Source organism: Tupaia chinensis, unplaced genomic scaffold, assembly GCF_000334495.1.
Source record: "Tupaia chinensis unplaced genomic scaffold, TupChi_1.0 Scaffold143591_1, whole genome shotgun sequence".
Taxonomy (NCBI): Eukaryota; Metazoa; Chordata; class Mammalia; order Scandentia; family Tupaiidae; genus Tupaia; species Tupaia belangeri.
The window spans coordinates 942,389-967,596 of record NW_006203437.1 but is presented as its reverse complement, the minus strand read 5'-3'; the positions used below and the strand labels follow the sequence as shown (position 1 = coordinate 967,596).

General features: G+C 53.6%; 1 protein-coding gene across 3 annotated transcripts in view; it reads left to right on the top strand.

Moving 5' to 3' along the window:
• The window catches only part of GLRB (glycine receptor beta), a 49,884-nt gene extending 44,922 nt beyond the window's left edge, over positions 1 to 4,962 (top strand). For 2 of the 3 annotated variants that reach the window (XM_006164189.3, XM_027766567.1), the window contains one exon: positions 2,662 to 4,962. In XM_006164189.3, coding sequence (XP_006164251.1) covers positions 2,662 to 2,958 — 297 coding nt within the window. In that variant the 3' untranslated portion in view covers positions 2,959 to 4,962. Of the gene's footprint in view, positions 1 to 20; positions 1,515 to 2,661 lie in introns of those variants that run through there. The other variant, XM_027766566.1, reaches the window with a different exon arrangement.
• The last annotated feature ends 20,246 nt before the right edge of the window (positions 4,963 to 25,208 follow it).

Sequence of the window (25,208 nt, the reverse complement as noted above, 5' to 3'; positions counted from 1 at the left end):
CCCCACATCGGCCCCTGCAGGTGAGAGCCCCCCACAGCAGCACCTGCAGGTGAGAACCCCCCCACATCGGCCCCTGCAGGTGAGAGCCTCCCCACATCGGCCCCTGCAGGTGAGGACAAGATGGCCCCTCCACGGCTCCCTCCACTCTGCAGGCCAGGAGGGAGCAGCGTCCTACGTAAGCTGTGGTCACGCCAGCATCACTCGCTTTTCTTTCACAGATGAAAAGAACCTGGCCTCACACTTATTGGAGAAAGAGCTTTCTAGATAACCTGTAGAACATGCAGGTCAACGCCCCGGGAACACGCAGGCTGACTGATGTTCTCGAGGGCGCTGCAGGTCCAGGGGCGCCACTGCCTTGGAGTCACGGTGGGCAGGCATCTTCTCCAAATGTTACAAGCATACTCAGAGAGGTTTTCACACTTGTTACCGTGTGTATGCCCGTGCCTATACACACACACGCTGGCCGACCTCGACCGCGGAGAAACGGTGCTTTCGCTCAGCCCTTCAGAGCGGCTTTCATCGTTTAATGTGGGTGAAACGGTGGTGTGGAAACACATGCACCTCAGGGCACAGCACTCAGTGCTGAGAACAGCCGTGAGCCCCACACCGGCCCTGCGGGCTGGGAACCCCTGGGAGCAGGCAGGTGCGTGGACAGTGGCTGGACTGGCCGGGCGGGCACGCCCGGGGACAGGCACGTGTGGCTGTGGTAGGAAGCCCTCTAAGCATTAAACATTTGGAGAAGATGCCAGTATCGCCGCAAAATCACACCTAAGTCTTCTGGTCAAGAAATGTAGCATAAAATAATTCACTTTGAGATGATTGTGAATTCAAATGTAAGGTCGCAGCACAGAAATCAGAGGCAGAAGTCTGGACCTGGGGGTCGCCTCTCCCTCTCCGTCTTGCCTTGTCAGTCTCGTGATCACACTGCCTCATCTTCACACCACTTTCCAGAAGTGGCGGGGTTTACATGACCAAGGTAAAGGGGCATGTATTCCCGATGAGACTCGGTAAGGCAGAGGGTAACAGCCGCGCCCCTATAAGGGATGTGTGCTAAGTGAAGTCGGTTCTTACTTACACACAATTCCCTTTATCCCTTTTCATGCGATGTTTAACTGTTTAAAATTGTGCTTACATTGTAAACTCTTTTGCACTTTCATAGATATGTTTGATCTGATAATAAGGTATAGAGGGTATTAACTCAAAAATAAAGTTATATGTATATAAAACCTTAGACGAATGGGAGAAGAGACCAGCCAACAGCTAATAAGTTCTTAAGGGACCCCAGGACTTCTCTATGGGAGCCCCAGCCCCGCTCCTCACTCGGTGCTGCTTCGCTGAGTGCGGCTGGAGGTCTGAGCACCGCCACCTGCCTCTGGCCTTGGGAATACATGGCAGGTTGTCTGGAAATGCATTTTGCCTAGAAGAGTAAGTCCTGAGCACGCCATGCATGTCCGTGCCTGCCGAGAGAAAGGGTAAGCTCTCACCTAGAGGGGGGCGGGGTGATCCCTTGTTCTCGTGACATGGAGCCCCCCCCCCTGCCTCTGGCCTTGGGAATACATGGCAGGTTGTCTGGAAATGCATTTTGCCTAGAAGAGTAAGTCCTGAGCACGCCATGCATGTCCGTGCCTGCCGAGAGAAAGGGTAAGCTCTCACCTAGAGGGGGGCGGGGTGATCCCTTGTTCTCGTGACATGGAGCAGACATTTGTGCTCAGCGACACTGCAGGAAACAGCATGGACAGCAGGACTGGGCACTGCGCTCGCCGTGCCCACGTGCTGAGAACGCTGGCCAGTACATGTCAGAGGTCAAGGGTGCAAAGGTGAACCACGAACTCACAGGAGGACAGGGAGAAACTTCCGGACAGCCCATACCCTCCTCTGGGGCTGCTGACCCCCTGCCGTCCTCAGCTGTTAGAAGTTAGTCTCTACCCGTGTTTCTCAGTGTTTCCGAGCGCTGCAGAGCTCAGTGGGGAGTGCCGTGGGCCTCCTAGGGAGCTGACTGAGGGTCAGCGATTCAGGAATTAGTAGCTGCACAGTGTCGGTAGCTGGCGTCGGTGACACGGCACGGCATATGCTCCTTCAGTTCTCTGAGGGTGGGGAGGGAGGGCGCTGGCCACTGCCAGAGCTTGGTTCGTGTGGTCGTGGCCGCCTTGCAGTTTCCACTTGTGACGTGGTTTAGAGACACCATCTTTGTCGTTGGAGAGAAAAATGCCTTGATGGTTGGCAGATCACCTGTTTGGAAACAAGCAGCATTGAGTTGGAGACAGGAAGTCTGGGAGACTCCGTAACCCCGCCCTGTGGGAGCAGCACCCTCCACTGGCTGAGGCTGGAGCACGGTGGTTTTCATATTGGTCTCTCGCTCAGACTGCTCACAAGCCTGCTAATGCCCACAGGAGGTGCTGATTTGTGCTTCGACCCTTCAGCATAAGGTGGTCAGTCGGAGGTTGACGCCATGACGTGAGCCAGGTGGCAGGCGGCACTCGGGCGTCGCGAGTGTCCGGGCACTCTGACGGTGCGGCCGGTGGCCGTCCTCGCTGTCGGTTCTTTGTAGCATAAGCAATTACCCTGCTATGGAGTCTAGCGATGTTTCAAGTGCCCCTCTAAAGAGATGTGCTTCGTAAGTAGAGAAGTTCTGAACCGTCCTGTCGTCATTTTCATTCTCAGGTTGGCGAGACCCGGTGTAAGAAGGTTTGCACGTCGAAGTCTGACCTGAGGTCTAACGACTTCAGCATCGTGGGAAGCCTCCCCAGAGATTTTGAGCTCTCCAACTACGACTGCTACGGAAAGCCCATCGAGGTCAGCAACGGACTCAGCAAGTCCCAGGCCAAGAACAACAAGAAGCCGCCCCCCGCCAAACCCGTCATCCCCACGGCGGCCAAGAGAATCGACCTGTACGCACGGGCACTGTTCCCCTTCTGCTTCCTGTTCTTCAACGTCATATACTGGTCTATATATTTATGACACCCTTCCATGCGTAGAAACGAAGGACCCATCTCATTGTGCCCAGCCCACTCATCAACTCCAGTCTGTGAACACGTTTGTTCTCATAGCAATACACCGCATCCGAACGCTCCGACTGTAATGAATGCGGCCCCTACCTGGAATGGCAGCATGAGCTTGTACCGCGTGTGCCAATCCTGATGTACATACGTAGCACGAGCATCCTGCTTTAGGGACACGCGGAGGCTAAGCATACCACACGCCAAGACGTCACGCCATCTCTCAGTGTCAGCTGCAGACAACTCAGATCCTGACGCCGTGCACGCCAAGTCCCGTGACGGCCACCAGGCCGGTGTGTGTCCTTCCTCGTCACTTTCCGAGAAAGCTGTCTGACTCTTGTGTAATTTAGGTGGAGTTGTCACAGACTAAGCAGAGTTGTACTGCATATTGTTTCAACTTTGTAAGTAGAAATATATCGGTTATATTTATGTGGGCTCTGTGGAGAAATAAAGTTTAAAACTTATCAATTTGTAAAATCAGCTCACTTTAAGGAATGCTTGTGTTGTCTAAATGGCAGAAAGTAAAATATAGTAAGTATTTTTGAAACAAGGGGAAATCTGGACTTAGGTAAAAATGCACTGAATCCTGACTTCTGATAAAATATAAATACATAGAGATAGATGCATTGACGAAATACTTAGGATAAAAATTCTATTTAATCCACCATAAAACCTAAATATATTTTCATCGATTTCATTTGTTGATAGAGTATCAAAAGCATTGTGCCTTACAAAGAGTCATATATATTTTAAAGTGGAAGCAGTAACAGATATGTGATTTCAGACCATTTTTATGAAAGCAAGGGGAGGACTAAAGGTGACTTGAGCTGGGAAAAGAAGCCCACGCTCATTGAAGGAGTTCGGCTTTTCTTCACTAAGATGCATACACACCTTTAAGAGAGATTGAAAATGTTCCCATTTTCCTTGAGTATTTGTGGCTATCTTACAAACATTCAAAGATTGGGTGAGTACTGTTTGTTTGTGGTAGACTTCACTTCCGTATGTCCTTTCTTTCTTGCTAAAAGTCTGGACAACTGAGATTTTTCTTACTTTGATCTCATTTCAAGCCTCACTCATGAGACCCACTTCCTGACACGGTCGTGGCCCACCCCTTCATCCTGCCGTAGCCAGCCAGAGCGACCAGTGACCCAGCGAACATAACCCTAGGACCAAAGAAGTCTGTGTCTGTTACTCTCATTGTATCTGGACCTAATGGCCAATTCTTAATAACATGTGTTGAATATTGTCTATGCCAAGTGCCACATGTAGCTGAACGCTGTTCAGGTCTGGAAGTCTTGTCTTTGGTCGTTTTAGGAATGGGGTCTGACCCGACCTCCACAGCCCTCCAGCACCCTCTAGTTGCAAGAGCGCGCTCGTCCCGGTAAAATGCCACAGGTGACCGCGGTGGAATCGTCCTCAGACTCCACAATAGAGCTGAGTGGCAAGTGTCTTTAGTCGGAGTTACATCGTTTTCAGGTTTATTTGTAATACATTTGCACATAATCTGTTTTTCTATTTTTTATTTTTCTAAGTTCTATTTATGTTGGAGAGTTAGATTTAAATGCAGAGTTTTAAGGGGAAGATGTATGCCATCACAAGTCTCATTATATAGGAATTCCTCTGTGGAAACCGAGGAGAATGAACACCTTTCCTGCAATGTGACTTGGACCCTGCTGACATCAGCTCCAGTGCCTACACAGGTAGCTGGCAGCCCCAGGACTAAGGGTGTATCTCAAGCTACAAACAGAACCTTAGGCCATGACACCGCAAAGAACGACTCGTGTCCACTGGTATTTGAGTTGTGATTCTTCTTTCAGAGGTTTAGTCACCTGATTTCAGGGCAGTTCTGGTCCGTGTGCTTTAATATTATGTATTTCTCGGGAATCTGTGGTGTGTCTGCCCGGAGGGTCTGCTGATACCTCAACTTCAGTGTCTTCAGAATAAAAACTGTCTCCTCAAAAACCAACAGCTTCTCCTGTTTTCTATTTTTGAAAAAGCCATGGCTATTCCTGCCAAACCGAGACATGGTCTTTTCTCACCCTGTGCATGCTGTCAACATACACCAAGTCCTTAGGGCCCCCTCCTTTCCTGCCGGCACCATAGGTGACCTCACCTACCTCCCCATATGTGACCTCACCTACTTCCCCATAGGTCATGTCACTTGCTTCCCCGTAGGTGACCTCACCTTCTTCACCGAAGGCCATCCCCTCACCTGCTTCGCCGTAGGCCATCCCCTCACCTGCTTCACCGTAGGCCATCCCCTCACCTGCTTCACCGTAGACCATCCCCTCGCCTACTTCACCGGCCACCTCCCCACCTGCTTCACCGTAGGCCATCTCCTCGCCTGCTTCGCAGACTGTTTCAGAAGTCTACAATATCACTCCACTATAGCTCAATTTGTCTCCAAACGAACTCTGTGAACTTTTGTCTTTTAACTGCACGAATGATATCGAGTGTGCTGGCATACTGTGAAAAAGCAGATATATGAGGAAACTTCGAAAATTAATAGAAAATGAGAATAAAGAGTAAGTTTTCTTTGGTACAAAGCAGTATTAAAATCCATGCATGGCTTTTCTTAGCGTGCATTTTCCGTGAGCTTCTTTCCCAGTGTGAGTGGCGGCCCCGCCCCAAACATCGCCCTGGATGTCACCGTCATTTGGGACCATGCAGACACCTGTTTCCAGGATTTCCAGCCTTTAGTTTTCAAAGATAAGAAGTAACATAAGGGGACATAACATGGATGAGATATACTTTATGTCCAGACTTGCATTTTTTTATTTGAAATTCTGAAGGGATGGTGAAACGGAGGGGCAGGGTTTGCAGTGTGAGCAAACTTTTTCCCTCTCCCACTGTCTGGTGAGTGCATGTGCCCTCTGGCAAATAAATGTGTGCATGTGTGTGTCCATTACAAATGCAGTGTTTGAATCAAGCTTCTCCAGAAAACTTTTGTATTATCTATATTTCTGGAACTTTCAGTTTGTATAAATAATTGGATATAAAATTTTAAAGTACCAGTGCTGAAATAATTTGAAATCTTTCTTATAATCATTACTCAATGCTTTTTAGATAGAATATTATTAGCTTGTTCTAACTACATTTTCAAATAGGTGGCACACGCCTACACAATGTGTCTATTGCTCAGCTTCAGTGGCTCGGTCTTCCTTCCCACACTGCAGGTCTTAACGGCTCAAGAGGTCGGGTCAAGTCCCGCAGGGGTCAGCCACATTACTCACTGGAGTTGAGTCCTCCGTGGACTCTCCTGGGATGGCCACTGGGGCGACCGAGGCTGCCACCTTCCAGGCTGGCAGTGCTCACACTCACACCTGTGTGGACTTGGTACTTTGCAGATCGGGGCATTGTTTTTCCTGCAGATACACACGCGTGCTCGCATACACAAAGCTTATTGCAGTTGTGCCCTTTGCCAACAGGACAACAGAATGTTCACAAATTCTGTACTCTCAACAACAAAGGCAGCTTCGTTCTAGTAAATACCTTAAATTTTCTCCAGTGTCACATATCACACCCCCAATGGTTCTTTTCAAACACTTACAGGGTCGAATACCAAACCAACAATGCCAATTCAGCAAATGCTCATCGGATACTTTCTGTGCTGAAGGCCTGAGTTAGCCTAAGACTGTACAGAGGAATAGAACATATTTCCACTCCTGAGTGATGTGCAGCCAGCAGTGTGGGTAGAGCGGTCTGCCATGGGACTCCTCAGATGTGGCTGGAACACAGCACGGTCTTTCTTTCTTTCTTTCTTTCTTTCTTTCTTTCTTTCTTTCTTTCTTTCTTTCTTTTTCTTTCTTTCTTTCTTTTTCTTTCTTTTTTTTTTAGAGAGAGAGAGATTTGTGTGCTAGGGCATGTGCACTTGCCAGAGAGAGAGACAGACAGAGAGACAGAAAGCGAGACATCACCCCCAGGGAGACAGCCACACTGCACCCCTTTCTCCTCCATTCTCCTCCTAGGCTTTTGGCCACGCACACACAAGCACCTGCGTGGGTTGTAAGCCACCTGGTCCGGGGCTCAAACTGTGGCCGAATACATGGGAGTCCAGCGACATAACCATGACTCCATCTGTTGATCCCAACACAGTGGGTTTTATTAAAAAGCATGAGGAAGGGACCAGCAGGTGGTATAATGGTTACTTTGCTGGACTCTCACCTGGCTGGCCACAGTTTGAGGTCCACATCTGATGGCTTAAACTCACACTATGTGTGTGTGTGTGTTTGCATGCACGTGAGTGCCCAAGATCCCAAGAGGAGATTGGAGGAGAAGGGATTGCACTGTGGTCATCCCTCTAGTGGTGGTTTCTCGCTTTCTGTCTGTCTCTGTCGTTCTGGTGAGTACGCATGCCCTATAGCAAAAATCTCCCTTTAAAAAAATAAAAAGCAAGAGGCCACAAAGTCATTCATCCAAAATAAACAAAAACCTACGTGGAAGTATAAATAGGAGTAATTTAATATGACTAAGTGAAGGAAGGCATTGCCAGTAGCTTTTGGGACTCTGGAGCGGAGCAAGCAGCGTCCAGAGCCGTCCAGTGAAGAAACGGGCAGTGAAGCGTGGGAATGTGCTCTTCGAGCGGCCTGTCCTTGCAGGCGTGGCTCTGGATGTGATGTCGTCTTGATGGCTGTCCTCGGGAGCTGCGGCTGCGGGCTGGTGCTTGTTCCTAGCCAGAACCTCGCTTGTTCTCTGCCCTGTGAGCCATCACCTGCGACCTGGCATGCAGCCTGAGGCGGTGCAGCTCACCTAGTGCCGTGGACAATGAGGTGGCCACACAGGGCTTCATGCTGGTCACAGGAGTCACTGTCTGCAGCGTTTCCAGTACCCTCGCTGAGCAGTGGCTCCATTAGCCAGCCAGTGTTGCCTGGCCCGTGAGGGCGTCCCACACAAAGCCCTTCCTGTGCAAGGGCGAGGGGCAAGGGGTGAGGGGCTGAGCCTCGGGGAACTCGGGCCAGGGAGGCTTGGCCCAGGCTCCCGGAAGCTCTCGGGAAGGCTTCCAAGGTGAGTCGCAAACGCAGCAGCGAGAGGACACCTGGCCGCAGTGGACCGTCTGCTTCCTTGGCAGGGCCAGCCTCACACCCACTGCCTCCGGGAGCCCCATCCTAGCCTGAGGACTTAGCGCCCAGCGCCGCACCCAGCCCTGGCCACAGAAACTGGCTCTGGCATTTTCCCAAGTTCAAGTCAGCGGCTGCAGGCTCGTAGCCACAAAGATGATCTTTCAGTCGTTAACAGAGAGAACTAACATGGACCTCATTCAGGGGCTGACGACCCTGCCTCCACGTCGGGAAGCCTCTGTCCAAACGCAGCTGGCGCATTCATCTGAGAGCTCAAAAGCCCTTTCATTCAAACTCCTTCACTCCCAGTCTGGCCAACGGTACGCCAGACACTTTCAGACTTTTAGGCGAATTAAAGAATGGCCCAAATAAAACTGTGAGACTTCGTAGGGATACCTGTGGAACATGCACCTCAGCAAAATAAACTGAAGTTTGACGGAGCCCAAAGCAGGCCCACACATCCCCTAGGAAGAAGGAGCAGGCGGCCGCGGGCCCTGGCACTGGCAGAAACTGGGTCTGGGCTGCAGGGCCGGGAGCCCTTTGCACCCAGCAGATCTTTCTGCGTGTGTGTGGGGTTCTTCTCTTTAGTACTCTGACAGCAAGGAGGGAATAAGAAGGGCTGGTCCAGGAATGACCGGTCACACTGTCAGTCTGCCCCTCTCAGGCTGACACGGGCCTGGGCACTGTGACGGTCTGCCCCTTTCGGGAGGACACAGGCCTGGGCACTGTGACGGTCTGCCCCTCTCGGGAGGACACGGGCCTGGGCACTGTGACGGTCTGCCACTCCTTCCACTGCCTGCTCCTTTCTCCCCGGCCACGCATTGGTCAGACTTCCCTGGACTTGGCGCTGGGCCAGGTCATTCTCCTCAGAGGCCGTCCGGAGCTCCCGATAGCCACCGTCCTGCTGGGCCCTGCACTGCCCTGCTGCGCCACACTGCTGTTTGTAGCACCAACTTTGCGACCCCTACGTTATGTTTTTAGAGGATTTATTTAAATAGTGAGTGTCGGGACTAGCAGTTAGTGTAATAACTATGTCGCTGAACTCCCATATAGCTGACCGTAGTTCGGGTCCCAGACCTGATGGCTTAAACTCACGCCGGGCGTGAGTGCATGTGTGCCCAAGATCCCGAGAGGAGAATGGATGAGAAGGGATTGTAGCATGGCCATCCCCCCCGGGGGGGGGGGATTTTTCACTTTCTATCTCTCTGTCTCTCTCTCTCTGGCGAGCGCACGCACCTTATAGCAAAACCTCTACCAAAAAACCAGCCAGCGTTAGCCTAAAAGAAGACACAGGCATTAGTTACAGGTGAGTGCCCTTTCTGCTCTTCAAGGGTCTTGGCACCCACAAGTGAGAGCTGAGAATACAAGAAATTCAGACAGGTCTCCGAGGAGGTCTGTCTCCTGTGTGTAGACATTCCTCGTGGCCAGCCTGCGGCCTGGCCCTGCGGAGCTCATCCCTGGGTGGGGGCCGGAGGAGTACAACAGAAACACGTGCCCCAGGTCCCCAAGGGGAAGGAAGGCGGAGGGACATGGGCAGCTGTCTCCCAGGGGAGTGCTCTTTCTCGCTGTCTCTCTCCCTCGCTCTCCTCTTTCTCGCTGTCTCTCTCCCTCGCTCTCCTCTTTCTCGCTGTCCCTCTGGTGAGCACACACACCCTCTAGCAAATTAAGAGAGAGAGAGAGTTGGAGGAAGGGGCCCAGGGGGTGGGGGGATCATGACTTCAAGGACAGCGGGTCAGAAGCTCTGACACATGCAACCCACTGTCCCATCAGGGACCAGCTAGGCCTTCTGGGGTTGCAAATGTTCTTTTATCAAAGGAGATGCAGCACACAGGACAGTTAACAAAAACGGTACCAGCTCCCCGAAACATGGGGGCATTACTAATGAAGGAGTCCCCTAAAATGCTCTTTGTCGGGTGGAACTTAATTGCATCAGATAAAGGGTATAGAATCAAAACAACCAGGACAGGCCGTTGTACCTGGACTGCTGAGTGTGTCTCTGACATCGAGTTACCAGTTAATCCCAGGAGAGATTTTAGGGACAAGCTGGGGTGTGTGCTTTCAACAGAGATGGGTGGAATGCATTTATTACCCTGTTTTGCTTTGTATTCTACTTATAAGATAGCCTGGGGCAGGTGCACACACACACACACGTGCACATGCTGGTGCCTGCCTGTGTATGTACACACGTACGCACAGCTCACTGGGAATGCACACACACACGCGTGCACATGCTGGTGCCTGCCTGTGTATGTACACACGTACGCACAGCTCACTGGGAATGCACACACACACGCGTGCACATGCTGGTGCCTGCCTGTGTATGTACACACGTACGCACAGCTCACTGGGAATGCACACACACACGCGTGCACATGCTGGTGCCTGCCTGTGTATGTACACACGTACGCACAGCTCACTGGGAATGCACACACACACGCGTGCACATGCTGGTGCCTGCCTGTGTATGTACACACGTACGCACAGCTCACTGGGAATGCACACACACACGCGTGCACATGCTGGTGCCTGCCTGTGTATGTACACACGTACGCACAGCTCACTGGGAATGCACACACACACGCGTGCACATGCTGGTGCCTGCCTGTGTATGTACACACGTACGCACAGCTCACTGGGAATGCACACACACACGCGTGCACATGCTGGTGCCTGCCTGTGTATGTACACACGTACGCACAGCTCACTGGGAATGCACACACACACGCGTGCACATGCTGGTGCCTGCCTGTGTATGTACACACGTACGCACAGCTCACTGGGAATGCACACACACACGCGTGCACATGCTGGTGCCTGCCTGTGTATGTACACACGTACGCACAGCTCACTGGGAATGCACACACACACGCGTGCACATGCTGGTGCCTGCCTGTGTATGTACACACGTACGCACAGCTCACTGGGAATGCACACACACACGCGTGCACATGCTGGTGCCTGCCTGTGTATGTACACACGTACGCACAGCTCACTGGGAATGCACACACACACGCGTGCACATGCTGGTGCCTGCCTGTGTATGTACACACGTACGCACAGCTCACTGGGAATGCACACACACACGCGTGCACATGCTGGTGCCTGCCTGTGTATGTACACACGTACGCACAGCTCACTGGGAATGCACACACACACGCGTGCACATGCTGGTGCCTGCCTGTGTATGTACACACGTACGCACAGCTCACTGGGAATGCACACACACACGCGTGCACATGCTGGTGCCTGCCTGTGTATGTACACACGTACGCACAGCTCACTGGGAATGCACACACACACGCGTGCACATGCTGGTGCCTGCCTGTGTATGTACACACGTACGCACAGCTCACTGGGAATGCACACACACACGCGTGCACATGCTGGTGCCTGCCTGTGTATGTACACACGTACGCACAGCTCACTGGGAAAGCCGGGATGGATTTTTACGTAGACAACTTGGAAAAATCCATCGAGACTGTCCTGGCCACCTAAGATTTGCCCTGAGATGCAGCAGGACATCCTCCCTGTGAAGTCCTGCAGGGCGTGTATTGTATGTACGTGCAGAGCTGTTCCTATTAAGGTTACACTAGGGGCTCTTTGAGAAAATGCCTATTTAAAGATCAAATAAAATAAATGTGCACTAGTTGATGCAAACCAGATGATCCGCAGGGAGATGGCTGGGCAGGCGGCTGTGTTCTCTCATTCCTGTGCTTCTGCGAGCACACTCGCTCCTGTGCGTGCCCCCCACCTCCTGCAGGAAGAGCGCCCAGCCTGCACCCCTGCCCCACAGGCTGAGAACGGCCCCCATCTCCCACTCGCCCAGCCGTGCTGGGAGGACGCAGTCCTGCTGCCGACCCTGCTCCAGCCTGCTCTGGGTTTGTGCAGAATCCTGGCTAACGCTCACCAGCCCATGAAGCCCTCTCCCCCCGTCCTCGGGGCCTGGGCACCAGCAGAACAGCCCACGTGGCTGGGCGTCTGCTCTCAGCTTGCCTCATGAGCCACACCTTCGACTGCCCACCATCCCGACACCCAAGGGACCAGTTTCCCTCACGTCCCCAGCCATGTTTTCCTCTGCGTCCTCAGAAACCCGTGTCCTTGGGTAGCGTCACGGGCCTGGGCGCCGCGTCCCACCCCTTTCTTGCTGGCCTGTACCCACGCAGGCTCTCCAGAGCGGGTGAGAGATACTGCCCACACTGGCACTGTGAGTGCTCTGCCGCCCGCACCTGGGCTCTACCTGCCTGCAGCACACGCGGCCACGGACCGTCGTCCCTACTGTGCTCCAGCGGCACTGAGACACAGCGGCCCTGTCCCCGAAGGGAGCGTGCCGTGTGCTGTTGTTCATTACGGAATACGTGTGCAAGCGCAGGAGAGCGGAGATGGAAACAAGAAAAACGCTGAAAGAGCGACGATGAACCATGTCCCAACACTCAGAATGAAAGCACTTCAATTTTTGTCAAATCTCATCTAAATTTGATTTTTACTCTTCTTATCAATAAGTAATATGTGACTACATTGTACTGCTTTTTATTAGAAGCGTGGGGATTGGCCTAGGTTGTCACCATTTACATTTAACTTTATCTCCTGCAATAGTTCCTCGAGGAATTAATAATTATTAATGTGCGTGTATTTTTCAAAACAATTTTAATATTTAAAATCTAAAGGTACAGATATCACGTCTTAAAACCTACAGGAATGAGGAACCGCACGGACACTGGGTCGGTGGCCACTTGCGTGCAGCCTGCCCTGTCACATGTACACACCAGCCCTCTTCCAATCTAACATCTTCATGCCGGGGCCAGTAGGTGGCACAGTGCTTACGGTGCTGAAGTCCCTCATGGCTGACATGGCCTGAGTCCCAGACCTGGGGGCCTGAAACTCTCACCAGACACGTGCACATAGCTCCCAAAATCCTGAGAGGAGAACAGAGAAGGGACTGTGGCATGGCCTTCCCCTCCGGGGGTGATTTCTCTTTTTCTCTCTGTGTCTGTCTCTCCATGAGCACACCCGTCCTATGGCAAAAACTTAAAAGTAAAAAAAAAAAAAGAAAAAAGAAAAAAGACAGTGAGGTGGCCCAGGACCCACCATGACTCGGGCTGCAGGTCCTTCCTCCCTCCACCTCCAGACGCTGGGTCCCCCTGGCCCGCTGTGAGAGCGAGCAGGATGGGCCAGCTGCCACAGGCTCTGGGCTACACGGGAGGCAGGACACTGGGGATGGCCCACTCGCAGCCTTCCAGAATCCAGGACTCTGCACGATTAAGAATCAAGACCCTCATACACCTTGGCCTCTGCATAACGCAATTTTGGAACATTACCAGATTTGAAAAGCTGCTCCAAAATTTTACTGTCCAGGAACCAGGGGCAGCAGAGCAGTCAGGTGGCAGTCCGCAATGCTGGGCTTGGGGAGTCCTTGGTGCTCGTCCCGAGGCCTCCGTGCGCAACGGCAGGTGCGTGCTGGGGCGTGTGCATGGTCACAGCGCCGAGGCAGGGAGTGGGTTGTGCAGTTGGGATGCCATGGGGTCTCCCTCTCCTGGACAAGACGAAGACACTGTGAAGAGGAGGGGTTTGAGGCTGTAGGAGAAGCATTTTAGGTGAGTGGTTGTTTCTTTTTCTACCGTTGAGACCGTGAAGAAGGGAATCATTTTTAATTTTGTCAGAGGGCACGTGTGCTCACTGGAGAGACAGAGGCTGGCTGCGGAGGAAGCACTGGCCAGGGCATGGCCACGCCAAGTCCTTTCTCCTCCGTCGCTCCCTCTTCTGGGTGAGACGCAAGTGTGTCTGGCGTGTTTCTCAGTCCGCAGGGTCTGGGACTCAGACTGCAGTCGGCCCTCCGAGATGCAGCTGCTCTAACTGCACACGGTCTGATCATTTGGAGGATGCCTGGGGGAGGGGGGTACGATTATTGGTGTCAGGGGGCAGGGGTGCTGATCAAAGAGTGATAGGGAGGAAGTGATGCCACCACAGCTGTGGGAGGACTGCAGTCCTCACGTGAGCTACATGAGACTAATGTGACTCCATGCTGTCCTGCCCCCAGGGCGGCAAGCAGTCCACGGTTCAGGGACCTTGTCCTGCCCAGGGCCACGTAACACCCTGCAGACGTGGCCATGCCTAGAGAGGGCCTCAGTCCACACTGCCTGCGGTGCAGCCTGGAGCTGGTTTTCAGAGCCACATGCCATTAGCAGCTCTGGCCCTGCCCCGGCTGGGCTCCAGGCCTCCCGTCCTGGGTCTCCACACGGCACCACACCCACTCCAGGAGCTGTTGAGACTTCCCAGGGCTCTCCGAGCCTGGGCCAGGGCCTCCTGTCTGCCTTCTCTGAGCAAAGCCAGAGCAGCCGAAGCCCATGCCAGGCTTCACCTCAGAAAAAGGTTCTAGAGGCCAAGGCCTCCCCAGCCACTCCAGCCGCGGCTCGAGGGCGAGCTGCAGCCTCTTGGCAGAGGGCTCTCCATGGATGGCCTCAGAGCAGCAAAGCATCTTGAAGGGGCAAGTGGGGGGATTGTTCTCATTCCTGAAGCTTCTCGGCAAGAGACCCATGTGGCCACCTGTGGCTCCGATCATCCTGCCCCTTGTTGGACCGGAACTTCTTGCCACTAAGCCGCGCGGCAGAGCGCTGTGGGGTGAGCCGCACTTCGGAATTTAACCGCAGACTATCGGCCAACCGGACGGTTTTCCTAAAATTGACTGTCTGATCATGGAGGTTTGGAGTCAGCGTTTGAGGCCTGAGGTGGCTGTGTGGTCTCCTCGGGCATCTATGCCTGCTTCCTGGCTTCGATCCCGGGACCACACAAGGGGATTTGTGCTTCCACGTCACGACCGTAAACATCTCACGTGCTCCTCATCAGCCACCAAGCTGGGGGTCTGGGTGGAACACACCAGAGGCGCTACTGCCTGACCCCGGGAGGTCACAGCAGACAAACCGCAGGACGAAAAACAGCCCGAGTGCCTCCCGCTCTGGAGCAATGGCCCTTTGTCCCTTTGACGTGTTCTGGCTGTCTGCCAGGCCGTCTCAGCACTGCCAAACGGAAGCCCTAATCCCTGGGCCGAGAGGAGAGGGACACGGGGACACTTGCAGCTCAACCCCCTGCTCTGGAGCTCGCCGAGTGGACACAGAAGTACGTGCGATACTGAGAAACCGTGCAGGGCTGTGGGGCCTTGCGCCCTTCGTGGCCTGCAACGCCCTCGGCCGGTGTGCAGTGGCATGTGACGCTGTCCCGGCGTTTCTGTGATGGGGGAGCCCACTGTGGTCATCAAGCACCATGTCCACCGCTCAGCTTCTGAGATGAGAGCGCGTGTCAGGGATGAAGCCGAGGACCCCTCTGTGCTGAGGGCCGGCGTCCCATAGGTGTGGACACACCCTCTCCAGCAGCACCCATCTGACTGCCTCGTATTTAACAACACCCACAGACTCGCTCTCTCCTGCCTAAGGGTCTCCCAAGGCCATCACCGGTCCCTGCCTGGAGGGAGGGTGAGGGGCCATGTGGGTGCGGCCAGCCCCCGGATGGCCCTGAGCGGCTGCCTGAGACACCCCAGCCAGCAGGCTTCCTCTCCAGCCTGAAGAAACCCCAGCTGCTACGACCACTCGAAGTTATCTCAAATGTCCACGAAAACCACGCCGGAGAAAACAGGAGGCTGTGGCCCAACCCCTTTAACGCTGGAGACCACTTGCATCAGTCAGACGGCGTCTCCCTTTTCTTTCTTTCTTTTTTGAGAGAGCTTATTCTATAGGGTGTGTGCTCGCACTCACCAAGGGACAGAGACAGAAAGTGAGAAATCAACCTCCCTAGTGGGGGGATGGCCACGCCGCAATCCTTTCGCCTCCATTCTCCTCTCAGGATCTTGGGCACACATGCACACGTGCTCAGCCTCCCTCCTCATCCATTCTCCTCTTGGGATCTTGGACACGTGTGTATGAGTTTCAACCTACCAGGTCTGGGACACGAACCACGGTCAGCTACGTGGGAGTCCAGTGATGTCACCATTACACCGCCTGCTGGTCTCCTGCTATTTTAAAGACAGCTGAGGGCCAGGAGGTGGTGTGGAGGTTAGGTTGTGGACCCTGCATAGCCAGCTCTGGTGCAAGTCCCAGCAGGAAACGGAGGAGACCCAGCAAGGTCCTCACCCTCCATCCAGCCCCAACAGCCAGCCTAGACACGGTCTTGGCAGGCTCAAAGAGGACTCAGGATCAAATCGGGCCTTCCCCATGGGGCCCGACACATCCGGCCGTGCCACCTCCTGGCCTCTGCGCCTCTGTGTTTTACGTACATAGTTTCGTTCTCCTTCCAGGAATTTCTGGCCTCCTTCTCTGTGGGATCCAGCCTCCTGCTGTCCTGCGTTTCATCCCATCTCTGTTTCGTGGGCCACTTCTACTGGGCCTGTCTCTTCTATAAATGTGCGCCTCCTCCTCTAAAACGAAGTATAATGTGGCTATTTCTGCCTTGAGGTCCACCTTTGCCGGCGAAGACCTCTCAGAGTGTTTTGCTAAATAAAGACTCAGGCAGGCTCTTGTGCAGCTCAAAACCGACAGACTCTGAAAGCGAGGTCTTCCTTGTTCTACTTTCATTCGCCTCTGTGGAAAAGGGAATTTATTTTCTGTGCCGTTTGAGTCGTGCTACTTCTTTTCAGAGCAGAAATAACTTCGCGTAGCCCTTCACCCTCAACGCGCCCGTCCAGATCCCACCGGAACACGAGCCCTGGGAAGGCAGAGCCAGCGGAGTGGGCGTGGGTGTGGCCATGCATGGGGTGTGAGTGAGTAAGGGACCTCCTGCGACCAGACGCCGCGGGTCAGCTCAGGTCACCAAGTACTGCCTTCTCTCCTTACTCTAGCTATCACGCCCACAACCACGATTAGAAACAAACTCACGCTTTCTTTCCTGGTCTAGACTACTTGGTCCTTAACAGTGTTTGACTTGGCTATTTTAGAAATCCTTCAAGATAACTGCCCTTATTAACGTGTAGTGTGAGGTGTCTTTACCATGTTCCACAAAGGAACCGAAAACTACCGAAGGGTGCATTTTTTATATTTCTCATGTTTCTATGTTGACGACAGCTGGTCCCTGGACTTCCCAGTCACCAAGCTAGGATGGCATGGTTATTAAGGAAGTTACATCAGAGTCGATAAATTCAGAAAGTCAGACCAAGGTCCTGAGTCCCTCCAAGGATGACCTCTAAACCCAACATCAGCAGTGCAACTGGGGGTCCAGCAGATGGCGTAGTGGTCACGTCCTTGTTCTCCCACATGGCTGATCATGGTTGGCATTCTGAACCTGGTGGCCTGAAAACCACACAAGGTGCATGTGCCCAAGATCCTGGAAGGAGAACGGAGCAGAAGGGATTGAAGTATGGCCATCCCTCTGAGGGCTGATTTCACACTTCTTTCTTTCTCACTGTCTCTGTCTCTGTCTGGTGAGCAAACACGCTTTAAACCAAAAAAAGCTTCTAAAAAAACATGCAAATTCAGTTTACCTAGATCACCTTTGTCTGCCTATGCATAATAAACAATTTTAAATGATAATATTGAAATTTTCACTGGCTGTCGACACTTCCTGCGGAGAATAGTATGTGTTTTCTCCCCAAATCGTGCCTGAGACCCGACCTGCCTCCCGGTGCTCCCAGCACCCCTCGCAGCTCAACTCCAGCCCTCCTCCAGGCCCGGGACTGTGGTGCCGTCTGCCAGCACCTTCCTCCCCCCCGGAGCTGAGGCCACGTCCTCACTGGGGCCTTCCTCCCTGATAACAGAACTCCCAGCTGGGGAGTCCCGGGGATCCCATGAGCCCCACTCTGCCATTGTGGTGTCGTGACCCTGGCAGCGTTGGGGTGGCAGGGTGTCCAGACTGTCACTGAGCTTGTTCTATCTGCAGAGAGCCATGCTAAGCCACCTTGTTCACTCGCATCCTCCCTCTGAACCCAAGTGAGGCAGAGGCCATGCCAGGTGTGGCTCAGAGCCCATCAACCACGCGGCTGCTCACCGCAGAGGGCCAGAGTCCTCCCCTCCCTGGGCTGTCTTTCCATTCAGTTCCAGCCTCCCGGGTTTCTTTTTCTAACACTTATCTGCATCTCGATCAGGCTTCAGGGAGACGGCCTGTGTGTCCTGGGCTTATTTCCGTTTCCTCCTCCCATCCGGCCCCTCCTTCCCACTCTGATTTCCACCCTCACGCCTCCCCAACTTGGATTGCCACCTGACCCTGGCCTGCTGGGAGCCTGGTCTGGGGGCTGCCAGAGGAGGCGGAGTGAGGCATGGTGTTGGCCCTCCGGCTTCCTTCCTGAGGGCTGTCGCCTCCCATGACCTGAGCCCTTCAGCGGAAGGTCATGGCGTATCCCAAGGTGACCTTCTACATGGCCCTGTGTCCAGGTGCCCGATTCCTCCCTCAGCCCAAGGACGCCAACCCTGCAACTGCTCACGTGGATGCGTGGTTTCCGAACTCATGCCCTGTGAGCGATGCCGGCCTGGCAGACAAGGTGGGCAAAGTGAGATAAGCAAAGTTAAGCGTATTCGAACCAGATGAAGACAGCCGCCTGGACACAGCGTCCAAGAGGGCGCCGAGGCCTCGTGCGGAGCAGGGGGCTGTGAAGGTGAGAGCACAGTGAGAAGAGGGTACAGCTGACAGCCATCATGCTGAGGGGCTGGACCACGGAGCCTGGAGCAGCAGGGCAGCTGCCCTACAGTGAGGGGGCGGCCTCACGGTCACCCCGCAGTCAGCATGGGGTCCAGTCTGCAAAAGCCGAGGGGGGAGACGGGTTCAAGGCCAGACGATGGCGAACAAATCACCTTTGGAAGCAGCTGGGGACAGACAGCCGGCCATGATGGCCCTGGCCAGGCGCACGGACAGCTCTCAGTCCAGACCTCAGGGAGGGCCGAAGACAGTCATTCTTAGTTTATGGGCAGCGTCAGTCTACAGGCCCGTGGAGGAGCACGGCAGCACAACCCGTTCTGTTGTGGGAGAGCGAAGGCACGCGGGGCAGGTGCTCACTCCGGATCAGCATGGTGGGTCTAGTCTCTTAAGAAATCTCCCAGCTCCATTTTGGAAGGAATTGGCTCTTTCCATTTTTTATTTCACAGTAAAATATCCTCGTCTGAATGGGCCATCTGTTTCCTGCAGGGACCCAGATCTGGGCCCCAGGAAAGAGCGCCTCGCAGTAGGATTCAAGGCCGGGCTGCTCATGTTTCTGAGGAGGGCTGTGCTCCTTACAAAGCGGAGGGACAGGACGCGGTAATTATCGGTGGCAGATGGTGGCACGGTGATTACCAGCATTCACTGTCACTGTCACTGTCACTGACAGCAGAGGATGAAGAGGAGCTGGAGGAAACGGAGCTGTGCGTGTCGCACGGAAACAGTGATTGCAAAAATGGACGCCCCCCAGCTGCTGCTTCTGGTCCTAGGGAGCAACAAGCAATATGAGACGTCATGCTGGGCACTCAGTCAAGGGTGGAGGGCTCCTGAGGTCCCCAACGAGCCCTCCTCCCTGGAGTGGTGGCACATAAGTGCCGGCCTCGAGTGGACACAATGCGCAGTGCAGTGAGGCTCTGCCCAGGTCTCTCGTCTGAGGACCCCATTGTCGGGAGCTGAATCCAAAAGTACCAAAGAAAGAATATACAGATTCGGGTGAGGACCCTTGCGAATAGCCCCTACATGAAAAAAAAAATTAAAATAAAAAATTTTTTAAAGAAAGAAAGAAAGAAATTAGCCATCCATGGGGCAGCTGTCCCCCGAAGCAAAGCCAGCTCTTCACCCTAGCGTCTCTCGCTATCTCTGGGCTGAGAGCAGGAGATAAACCCTCAGCAGTCTCACGGTGACGTCCCCACAGCGCACGGGACGGGCGCCTTGTACCTAGCTGGGCCTGAGCGGCAGGGCGTGGCAGGGCATTGGGGTGCCTGAGCTCCACCTGTGTGGCAGAGGGTGACGTAGCTGCTCAGAAGCTAGACATCGGGCTCAGGTGAGGTCTCTGAGTGCAGTAGACGGAGCGCCTGCTATTTCACGCCACTGCCACAAAGACAGATGCTCCAGAGCCTCGCTGGGCATCCAGGTGGTGGCTCACCTGCATGGCCCGGCCCGGGGCTGAGGCTTGGACCTCGCGGCTGCAGCACAGCTGACTCTGGAGTCTCGAGACTTGGTAGACCCAGCCGCGTGGGAGTTTCTGGGTGGAAGCGATGGCCACAGCATCGGTGCCAGGTCCCAGGAGGAGGACCAGAGCTGCCTTCTGGCAATGTTCTCCCTCTCAAGAGTAGTTCTAAGTCACTGCTGGGCCCTGGTGTCCACTGAGCCCCCATCAGATGAACCGCATGGGTCTGTGACCTGCCTGGCGGCACGGGCGCCATCTCCCCGCTGACTGTACGGGAGGCAAGCACAGCAACACACCATCGTAAATCAGAAGGGGTGGGGACGGGGCTGCTTGTCACATCCCGAAGACACAGACTGCAGGGGAAGGTGGATAGATGCCCTCACGCCCTCTCACTCGACCCCCTGGTCTACGGGGAAGCTCCCATTACCTGTTGGTGCAGGGAGGAGGGCGGACAGGCGGCCGTGTGGATGACAGGAGCAGCGGCCGTGCGTGACCACTGCCACGCGAGGCCTTTCCGGGAGCAGCCGCGAAGCACGTGGTAACCTGGATGGGCACGGCACGCCTGCAGCTGTGTGTGAAGTGGAAGGTGACCTGGACCAGGGATGGGGACCTGTGGGCGCTGACTCCTGGGCTGTCCAGCTGCGGAGGACTCACAGGCCAAACTGGAGCACCAGGGACGGAAGATGGGAGAGAGGCTGGGGCTAGGGAGCTCGTCCTGTTCGCGGATGCCCATCAGAGGCTCTCAGCCTCCAGAGGTCTAGTTGACCCATCCCGGGGACGAAGGGAAACTGCCAGGCCCGTGGCTGTCCCTCTGTGAGCTCACATGAGGAATGTGTCTCCTGAGTCAGGCTGTTCTTCTGTTCAGACTGACACAGAGTGTTATGGGAGAGGCTGTCCTTTCCCCAAACTTGTCCTTGGAACCTTGGAGGAAAATCACCCTGTAGTAAATTTATTTATGGGCTCTCCACTCTGTTCCTTATTTTTTATTATTATTATTATTATTATTATTATTATTATGTTTTCCCACGGGGCACGCGTGCTCACAGGAGAGACACAGAGGGGAAGTGCGAAAGAAAGACATCTCCTACTAACAGCTTATTGTCTGTTTTACGTATTTGTATGTCTGCTGTTGGGTGAATATACATTTAATTGTTATATCTCTCTGGTCGATAAATTCTTTTATAATTACCTAATGCACTTCAGTCAGAAGTTTATTACTTTGAGTCTGTTTTGTCTTATGTGTGTGCGTATATATTTGTGTGTGCGTGTGTATATGTGTCTTTTTCTTGTTTTGTTACCATTTTTATGAAAAATAATCTTTTTGCTTTCAAAATAATCCCTTTTAAATATATCCCCTCCAAAATATTATGGCAAATGCACACCGTCAGATGTCACCTCCTCCAGGGTGTCAGGTAAAACCCGGTTCTTCACTGAGTCTCGCTCTCCCTAGTCTCGCTTTCCTCCCCGTTTCCATTCTAGCCCCCACTGTGTAATTCCTGAACCCGTCTCAGAGGTGCTCTCTGCTGAGTCCCCGCCCTTCACCTGCTCACCGCCCAGACTGCACCAGCGGCGGCCCTCCCCTGCAGGGCTGAGGTATCACCGTGGGACAGGGCTAGGGCCTCAGCACAGGGTCTCGAACATAGGAGCTGTGAGAGGACCACACCCACGTGTCTGTGTGGCCCATGGGGCACAGCGTCCCCAGACAGATGCACAGTGCGGTCCCTGATGACAGACGCTCTGCTCTCGTGACAGCTTCTGGTATCAAGTTGCTGTCCACAGAATGAAGTCGACTGAAATGATATAACCAAAGCCGCGACGCTACCTCGTATGAAAATTCTATTTGCTTCATTTTTGAACTTTCCGTTTATTTTTTAAAATTATAAAGTCCTAGCTGTAGATATATATTGTAGGATTATGAACTCACCGAATCAATGACTTCAACTACGCTAGGCGGAGAGAAGTGTATCATCGTAACTTGAATGACGCGTTAGTTTTACTCTCGTCATGAGAACCAAGGCTTTCCCGAAGAGTCCTCTCTCCACTTCCAATCCTGAGCAAGTCATTGCACTCCTCCCATCCCCTCCGTCTTCTCCCCGTCTGCACCAACAGGGCCTCGTGCTCTGATGCGGGTCCCTCTGCAGGAGCTGGCACCGGCCGTCTTCCCCGGAGAGCGGACTCTTCTCTCCTTCCTCTCCGTGCTGGGGCATGCCCAACTGCTTCAGACGTTCACATTTTCACAGTTCCAGACGGCGAAGAGGGAAGGCGGTGGGTGACACTCCACATCAGGCTTCCGCAGCAGGAACCGTCCTCCCCCGCCCCCATAGGTCCAATCTTGTTAATAAAGTCCACACACAGAGGTTCACCGATCTCTCTCCACATGCACACACATGCACACACACAGAGACCCATGTGCACAGACATACACACACAGTCACTTCTTTATGCACAACTTTGTAATTACAAAACATGACAGAAAACAGGGCAGAATGGGTAAGTGTATTTAAAATCCTTATTCTCTGAAACTGAAATCTTACCTGTAACACCTATTTCTAGTCTTGATGCTATAAATTACATGCAAAGCACACAGAGAAAACCATGGCAACAGCTGAGTCCCCGACTGACCAGACAATTCACAGGGTGGGTCGTCTTTGTTTATTTCCTCTACTTTTAAACCATCATTTTTAATGCTGACGTTTCTGATAACTGCCGAGCCTGACAACCAGAGGGCAGAAAAGGGCCTGCCCACCAGAGGGCAGAAAGGAGCGGTTTCCTGGCGAAGGCTGTTAAGCTGCCGCCCAGCCTCGCCACAATGTTCAGCGTTGATTTTATTATCCATCAGTGCAGATGGACGTTCTTCAAACAGGAGGTTTCCGAGTGTCAGAAATAGAGTTCTAGACATACAAAAATGAGTCCGAGATGTTTCTATTTGTTTGCAATCGTTCCTTTCAGTCGATTTAAAGGTATCACAGTTCTACTGACAGAATTCTGTGCTTAAAAATATGCCATGCCGCAATCCCTTCTCCTCCATTCTCCTCTCGGGATCTTGGGCACGCACGCACACGTGCCTGGCGTGAGTTTAAGCCGCCGGGTCCGGGACTCGAACCGCGGTCGACTACGTGGGAGTCCAGCGACATAGCCATTACGCTAACTGCTGGCCCCAAAATGCTCTATAATTTGACAAATTCTTATTTGTTTCTATAGAATGTGGTCAATTTTGAATTCATATCTGTCCTTAACTTCAACATAGGCTAAGATGAAAGTTATTTCTGAAATACTTTCGGTCTCTTGAAATTCGATTTATGTTGACCTTCACTTTCAGCATCACCCTTTTCCCCTGTTCTCTGATTCATTCAGTTACTTCCCAGGAAGTTGAAATTTTTCTAGTAAAAAAAAGTGAATTGAGGAGAAAAAGAAAGAGAAGATAATTGAAGAGTAAACTTCTGTCTAATTATTCATTCTTGAGAATTTTTCAAAAAGTGTTTCAAAAGGAAAAAAATTTGAATCAATTTTGTGCCTTCTCCCCCTAATTTATTCTTATTTAATTTCTTAAAGGCTAAATGCATTTTCATTCGGAGGCCCTGGCTTGTACTCTGATGGGAAGGTGGCCAGTAAAGGCTGAAGTGAACACTGGCGAGAGGATGCCCCGGGTCTGCGTGCTCAGTAATGAGTACAGACACTCTCACTGCCTGGTCTGCACATGGAGTGTCACAACGAGGGACGGGCACACCTCAGAGTCACAGAACGATGGGACCTAAGAGCTGCAGAGGTCCCTATGTGCCTCGTAGTGCTCGAAGGGGGAACCCAAGTCCGGTGAGGCAAGATCGGGTTGGCGCGGCTCCCACAGAAGCTGCTGGCCACGGCCCTGTCCTGGCGCCCGGGAGCCGCTGGTAAATGGATTCTCAGTTTAGAATATTAGCAGGTTCCCCTCTTAGCGTGAGCCCATCTGCCTCCTGGAGATGTCCTCGATTCGACCTCCCTGTTTCTTTAACCACAGAGAAGGGCCAGGTCCAGCGCAGGCAGGTTGGCGAGAACCCACCATGAGGATTGGCAAGGCGGGTGCCGAGGGCAGGCGGTGGGAGGGGCGCCTGGTAGGGCACAGCCGACCTCCGTCCTCCACCCAGACACCCTTCCCACGAACCCTGCTCCAACCGCAGCTTCGCTCCCCAGGACCTGGTGTTCCACATGGGGAGTGGCCGGCTTTTGGAGTGATCTGAGGGTGTCCTGCTGCCATCTCCGAGAGGGCGAGCCATCCAGGGCAGCTACACTAGCTTCCTCCTCCAACCTGGCCTCCCGGGAGGGTTCCTGGAGATCGCCTTGATCTCGGCCCTGGAGCTGCTGGGCTCCCACATGCCCAACCATCGTTAGAGTCCCCAACAGGTGGCTTGAAACTCACACCAGGCTTCTGTGCGTGCCCAAGATCCCAGAGGGGAATGGAGAGGGATTGTGGTGTGGCAGGCCCTCTGGGGGGGCTGATGTCTCACTTTCCCATTTCCCTGTCTCTCTCTCCAGCAAGCGCACACTCCCTAAAGAAAGAAAGAAAGAAAGAAAGAAAAAAGGAAGAAAGAAAGAAAGAAAGAAAGAAAGAAAGAAAGAAAGAAAGAAAGAAAGAAAGAAAGAAAGAAAGAAAGAAAGAAAGAAAGAAAAAGAAAGAAAGAAGAAAGAGCAGTCCAGGCCTACCCAGGAGGGTCTGCAGCAGAGGCTGTGGGAAGCCCCAGGACGCGTGGCCGACTGGCGGGTGGCAAGGAGGCCCCGGTGCCTGGAGGACAGGACCCTCCAGGAGTCATCCTCAGGACGCTGCTTGACCTGCTCCCAGGGAGATGGGGGGCCCGGGTCCTGCTGCATGGGTCGCCTGGACCCAGCCACTCAGGCCCAGCTCCCGCACCCGCGGGGGTGGGCGAGAGGCCGCTCTGAGCAGCCAGGGACTCCCCAGGGACCCGCAGACGCTCAGGGTCACGTGCGCCAGGGAAGCTCAGAGCCCGGGCTAGGCGGGGCAGCTCCTGGTCGCTGCCTGGCCTCCCTGGCCTGGTGGGCCGCGCCCAGGAGCTGCGGCAGCGCAGGCGGGTGCGACGCTGTCCGCGGTGCTGAACGGCAGCCGCGCGG